General features: G+C 32.4%; 1 protein-coding gene across 4 annotated transcripts; it reads right to left on the bottom strand.

Annotated features, from left to right (window-relative positions):
• Nucleotides 1-570: 570 nt before the first annotated feature.
• Nucleotides 571-6,766, bottom strand: LOC145642132 (protein NRT1/ PTR FAMILY 1.2-like). Of its 4 annotated transcripts, XM_081693222.1 has the most exons (6): nt 6,581-6,766; nt 6,352-6,389; nt 5,979-6,087; nt 3,116-3,333; nt 2,102-2,673; nt 572-1,653 (listed from the first exon to the last, which is right to left on the bottom strand). In XM_081693222.1, exons 3-6 carry the CDS (start codon nt 6,046-6,048, stop codon nt 783-785), a joined length of 1,731 nt encoding a protein of 576 aa, XP_081549348.1. In that variant the 5' UTR covers nt 6,049-6,087; nt 6,352-6,389; nt 6,581-6,766; the 3' UTR covers nt 572-782. The 4 variants fall into 4 exon arrangements, with proteins under 4 accessions (XP_081549350.1, XP_081549349.1, XP_081549348.1 ...); XM_081693224.1 differs by lacking the exon at nt 5,979-6,087 and having other exon boundaries at nt 571-1,653; XM_081693221.1 differs by lacking the exon at nt 6,352-6,389.
• Between the last annotated feature and the right edge of the window lie 304 nt (nt 6,767-7,070).

The raw sequence follows: 7,070 nt of genomic DNA, 5'->3' as shown, positions 1-7,070 counted from the left end.
TATTTATCACCGCCTTTCACTGTTCTTGATCACAACACTACCAACTTGATTGATACTATGGACAGATATAATAATACTTTAATTTTGCTAAGTTTCGTTGAAGATACATGTGAGATAATTCAATTCTACATGAAATTCAATTTTAATTATTTACCATATCATCAAAAGAGCAAAACCATAACAACCTTTGAGAATGAGGTCATCAATAACAAAACGATAGTTAAATAGAAAAATAGAAGAAAATAGATCGAATTATAGATAGTACAGTTATCAAGGCATTCACTATGATCATGGATAATTCGAACCATTATTTGCCTTTTTTTTTTTTAACAAAAGAGCTATCAAATAAAGGCAAAAACAAAATAACAACGGTCAACAAACCACTAAAACAGAAAATACAATAATTGAAGACGCCTAGCACAACCAGCTAACCAGTGAGCAGGAGTCACCCACAAACAAGGAACCTTTTAAACTTGGCAAACCAAAAGAGATTAAAGTGAAGCGTGCAAATGAGCCACCAAGCAGAAATGTCCATTGTATGAAAAACATAGCAAGTCTTATCTTAATAGCGACAAAGAAGTCCATGATTTATGTCACATACATTTAGGAATAAATATTATCAACAACTTAATTAGACCTACCAAAACATAGAAGTACATACATACATATATATATATATATAGGCATATGTACATTTTTCTTTTATGAAAATTAATTCTACATTAATTTCACTAAACAAAGTTCTATTCAAATTATCTATATAAAGAGTATGTACTATGTAGTCATGCATCACTAATCCCCTTTGTATCTAGTAAATCCCTTTTTCCTTGCTCATATGCCTTACTACAAAACAAAAAATATATGTAGTTAAGCAAACTCAAACCAGCAAGGATCCAATAATAGTAATCATAGTGACCCTTATTAACGTCACTAGATACCCAACTCTCCTTCCCAATTCTTTTAGTAACATTATCAACAACAATTATGATAAAACTTGCAAATAAGCTTGCAATACCCATGCTTAGCCCTTGAAGGTTTGATGCTATGCTAGACATACTCTTAGGGAATTCCGAGTAAAAGAGCTCGATTTGAGCGATAGCTGTTAAGGCTTCGGCCAAGCCAAAGAGGCAAACTTGTGGCACTAGCCACAATGCCGACATAGGCACCGTGGAAGAGGTGTTATCTTGTATGATCCCTCCTTTAGTTGCCATATCTCGACGGATACTCTCCACAACTCCGGACACCAACAAGGACACAAATAAGAGTAGCAAACCAATTCCCATTCGTGTCATAACGTGCAAACGTACAGGTTTGCCCATGACCTTAGATGCCATAGGGATGATAACGCGGTCATAAAGGATGAGCCAAAATATCAATGTGATTAGGGCAAAGGTACCAAAGGAACCTGGAGGAATTTCGAAGGTTGGGGTTAGGACATGTCGATCCATCGAGAATGCTTGAAGAACTCGAAATGAAGTTGTGTTAGCATTCACACCCATCATGATTCCGGTTGACCATAACGGGATTAAGTTGATGATTGATTTGAAGTCTTCAACTTGATCTATTGTGAATAAACGCCATGGATCGACCGCCATTCCATCTTGGTTGAGGTCTTGTCTAGGGTCCATCACAATACACGCCTTGTTTAGAGACCTATCAAAATGTAATCAATGAGCCATAATTTTTCATGTCCTTAGTTTTACCATCACATAATAAAATATGCACCTAGACTAGAAAAGTTGTGTATAAATTGGATTTAATGTTACTTCAAATTTTAACATTTTACGTAACATTTAACTTTTTCTTTTATCACGGAGTCATCAAAATTATCGACATTTCACCCAAGCAATTTTTTCTAATTGTATTTAAATATGTTCACAGAAATGCAAAAGTTCAAATTTCAACTTTACAAATATAGTCAGAAACGTAACTAACATATTATTGTGAAAGTTAGGACTAAACATAAAAATAAATATTCATGTGGACACATATTATTTAGGGACGGGATAAGTTATTTTTTCTCCCTTTTAACGATTGCACAATCATGCTTGAAACAAATAATCAGAAACAAATTAACTCAAGAAAAAGGCAAGGACATCACCTTAGTTTCTCACTTGGAAATTCTAGCGTAGATCCTTTCACAACATGATAAACTTTGTCCACATTCAACTCGCTAGGAAACTCATAATGCCTATTCCTCCAAGAGGCAACGATGACTTGAGCGAAGCCGGTAAGCAAGCTAGCCTTAGGAGGCTTCACCTTAACATAGAATGAAGAAGCCAAGAAGAACGAAACAACCGAAAGTAACATAAGCAAGGTAGGAACCCCAAAGCCATATTGCCACCCTGCATGATCTTGGATGTACACAACACATGTAAGACCAAAGAGAACCGATATTGAGACCGAAAAATAGTACCAATTGAAGAAGCTCTCTAATATTCCAACGCAATTCGGTTTTGCATTTTCGTCTTCTCCATTTCTTGCTATTTGATCTGCCCCAAAGGCTAATGTAGAAGACCTTATTCCACCTGTGCCAATTGACATTAGGCCGAAAGAAGAGAAAAGAAGGATGAGTTGATATGGTGTTGGAGAAGTGTTGGTGTTAGCGGCAGATTCGAATTTGTATGGTGTTGCTCCTGGGATCATAGTTGTTAACCATAGTAGCATCGTCCCCTGGGATATAGCGAGTATCAGTGTCATGCATTTAGTTAATTAATCAACAAAATAAATTTCATCTTTAAAGGTTATTGGATGCAAGCATGGAACTTTTTAAATTCGATACACGTTTATTACTTCTTCTGTCCAGAATTAGTTGTCATATTATGTCAATCTCTCGTGATCATACAAAAAGAACTTTTAATATGTTTCCACGTTTACCTATCACTTAAATCGTATATAATGGAATATTATGACTTGCATACTCGTAATATGTGACAGTTTTTTTTGGACATCCTAAAACATTACATAGACGAGTAATTCCAACCAAACTAAACCTAAAATCATGCATGTAGAATAATGGAAACAGATAAATTACGTATTAGAAAACATATACGAGTAGTTAAAAAAAAAATTAAAAAAAAAAAAAAACCTTGTAAAGTATGAGAGTAATGGTTACCAAGAGACTGAAAATGGAGCCAAATGCAATCATTGGGAAGCGGCCCACATAAGAATCGGCAAGAAAAGCGCCCAAAATAGGAGTGAAGTTGGTAGCAGCAGCCCACAAGAAAAGAATGTTGGACCCAGTTGCCATTTCCAGTCCATAATTTCCCATTAGATAAACTATCATATTGGGCTCCAGTCCATAAAATGCAGCTCTCTCAAATCCCTCATTTGCTGCAATTTCAAATTTAAATAAATTAACAACTTCATACTTAAATTAGCAATCTCAAATTTATGAATTCATAATAACAACTTTATTTTAATTTAAGTATAAAATATAGTACTCACAATCAATTTTAGGAACATGTTATTAATTCAGAATGAATTAATCTAACCAATCAGAATTTAATATGTATAAAATAGGATATAAAAACTAAGTTAAAAGTGGAATATATTCAATATGGGTAGATACTCGTGTTCGATCCCCTGCAACAACAATTGGGAGGGGACTGGAACCTAACCACCCAGAACTGATCCCCGAATCCGGATTAGCCCAAAGGGTGAATCGGGTAGAACACCAAAAAAAAAAAAAGGGGTAGATCTTTTTAAAACACCCAAAATAATATATGGAACTTACAAATTGAAACGAAGGGCATAGTACTTTTAAATTACGTAGAAAGTTCATTAGTTCAATGGTATTCTTTCCTAAATTGTATCACAATAAAGTCCTGCACGTCTCTAACATTTGAGACAAGTTTGATTACATTAGAAGTTATAACTTATAAGCTATCATAAAACTACCCGACAATGTGTCAAAGTCATCCTTGCCTCTTTGTCCCAAATATGACGACTTATATGTGGATTTTTCTTGCAACGGACTAGTGGCTATAACAAGGAACTTTTTGGCCTAAGTTGTCATTCACAAAATCACAAGTCACTTTTTAAAATTTTCTCCATTCTTATGCGTCAATAATTCTTCATGTTATCCCCTCCTTCCTTGAGTGTTTTGTGTAATCAAATTGTATGGTGCACAAAAAATGAGGGGTAGATATAGCGTTTGAATAACTTTTTTCATACATTAAAAATAGGTGTTTCAAATATAGCAAGTTGAGTTAATTTTTTTTTTTTTTTTTCCCCTAACAATACTTGTGAATTTTTCTTCAAAGAAACTAAGAAAAAATACGTAATCAATGTTTGGATTTTATTGTCTATAATAAATATATTCAATTGTTATCTTGATAGAAAAACTCTACCTATTTCTAACTGATAGCTACTCATTACTTTAATAGATACCCATTTATCAACCGTTAAAAACGATATCCTACCACTAGTTTTGCCAAATAGAGTCACTGAGTCATAGTCATTTCTCATACCTTTTTTTATGATTATTATTAATCTCCTATAGCATCTCTTTATTTGGATACACGTTTTTTAATTTCAAAACAAACTACAACCCTCATTCAATTTACTTTTTAAAAACTTAGTACTCCATATTGGTCAATTGAAAATATCTTTACATACCTGTTGGGTGCATGGTGTATCGAGGATATTTTGAGCTCATTTAATACTCTTTTCATGTTTTAATAAGTGTTACAGTTAGACTTTTTTCACTATTAACATAATAGTTTTGGCTTGATTAATTAACTAATATATAAAAAAAAAAAAAAAAAAAAAAACAAATGATATTGTATAATAAATTTTTGGATTCGTTATAATGTATACTTTCATAATATGAATTTTCCTATAATTTTATTAACAAATGATTAGATAAATTAAAGGTCAAAATTGTGTCTCGACATATGTGTTTGATCAAACTGTAATACGTACTTATTAAAACACGGGGGTGTATATAATTTTCTTTTCTAAAATGAGCTAGAAAAAATATCAAAAGAGCAAACAAATTACTCTGTCCCATATACCGACCTCTATGTAGACCCGAATATATACACTACGTAAAATATCCAACTACTTCAAGTGGGATACTTCAAAAACTAATAAAGAGAGTGTATTACTTTATTTTTTAAAGAAATTCTTTTACACGAAAAAGTACAAAACTTTTGGGAAACGGAAATTTGGAGATCATGGTTAGTAACGCAAAATAAGTTTATTGATACGAAACTTACACTTCATACTTCCAATTTCATCGGAGTAGTTATAACTTATAAAGTTTGTGAAGTGTTAGGTGAAGTGGTGAACTATAGTTGTAGTACTACGTGTTGCTTACTCATGAAATCATATACAGATTATTATATTCATATACCGCAATAGAATTTTTTTTATTTATTTTTTTTTTTTTTTAAGTTTCTCTTTATTAATTTTTCATAAAAAAATATAAAATATTAATCCATCTTGCTTAATTTATTCATCTTTAAACACATGAATTGAAATAGTAATGCTTCAGATAATCCATATGAAAATTAATGTTGGCCAAGTTAGTTAGAGATTTGAGGTCTTCCTTCCACCCTTGTGATAGGGGTTCGAAACAAATGGAATCCCCTAATAAATACGAAGTAGGATTTAGACACTTTATAATACGGAGTACTACCTCGATCAATAATCCACTTACTTTATCAGTTTACACCACTCAACGATGAAAAACATAAAAATAACAATGAAAACGTAATTTTTTTTTCATCAAATTAACCTTAAAAAAACATAAACCTTATGTTCATATTTAGTAGTTTCACACATATGTATGAAAGACTAGGATTAGATAAAAACAAAATTAACAAATATGGAGAACAAATATAATGCTAATTTTAAGCAAGCTTAATACAATTTTTTTTTTTTGGTGCAAATCTTAATACAATGACTATATATATATAATAATAAAGCTAAAAATGAAGAAACGATAGAGTTTGAAGAGGGAGTGGCTTTACCTAAAATGAAAGGCAAAGTTCTAAGACCTCCTTGAAGCTTGGAGGGAGTGTTTAAGAGAGGCTCATTCATCCCTTCAATAACTTCCAAAGTTTCCACGAAATTGATGATCTTTAAGGTAGTTTTTAATCAATAAGAGAGACTCAACATAGCAACTTGATAAAAATATTTACTACCTCCGTTACTTATTATTTACAACGATTTGATATAAAGTGGAGAGGAAAAATGTTTAATCGTTACAGAGAATATATAACGAAGGTATATAACAGATAACAGACCCAACAATTAAGCACGCATACATTACACATTGTGAATCTTTATAAAGATAAAGCATTGGTATTCGATAATTACGACAATAAAAAAAAAAATGCTTACTTGAGTAACCGCTTCAATGGCTGGGGAAAGCCCGGAAACTGCTTCGATATGGTAATTGGGTTGCGTTTGATTTTTTGGGGAAAAGATAAATACTTAAATAGTAACTATTACCTTCGTTACATATTATTTGCAATGATTAAACATTTTCCCTCTCTACTTTATGTTAAATCGTTACAAATAATATTAGAACAAAACCTTAAAAACCAAACAAAATAAATTATGAGCGTACCTCAAAAGCTGCTTCAAAGGAAGAGGGAGAGCTAAGAAGGAGCTCCAATGGAGAATTTAGATTTCAGAATGCGTACTTAAATTGTGAGAATTGTGAGGATGTGAGCAAAGGTAATTGGGTAACTCTTCTAGTAACAAACAAAACAAATATGACAATTCTACCCCTGGAAAATTGGTGATTCAAAAAGGGGCCAAAGGGCAATGGTGGTATTTCCTTGTTTCTTGTTCATTTTTGGGAGCTGATTTTTGCCACAAGAGTTTTTTTATTTTTTTTGGTGAAGACAAGAGTTTTATAAGAGTTGTAGATAAAGTATTTAAAATGTTTTGAAATGAAATATCAATATAGAGAAGAAAGTGAGTTTGTGAGGTGACGAATAAAGTGGAGTGTGCGATTCATGTGCAAATTAGCGGTTGCGCATGGTCCGCAATGTGAGGACTACTAGACACATTAGCTTTGTTTATATAGCACCAAATTTTGTGTGACATGCGTC

Source organism: Chenopodium album, chromosome 8 (assembly GCF_948465745.1).
Source record: "Chenopodium album chromosome 8, dcCheAlbu1.1, whole genome shotgun sequence".
Lineage (NCBI taxonomy): Eukaryota > Viridiplantae > Streptophyta > Magnoliopsida > Caryophyllales > Amaranthaceae > Chenopodium > Chenopodium album.
Note: the sequence above shows the minus strand (reverse complement) of the source record. Positions and strands in the feature narration are given on the sequence as shown.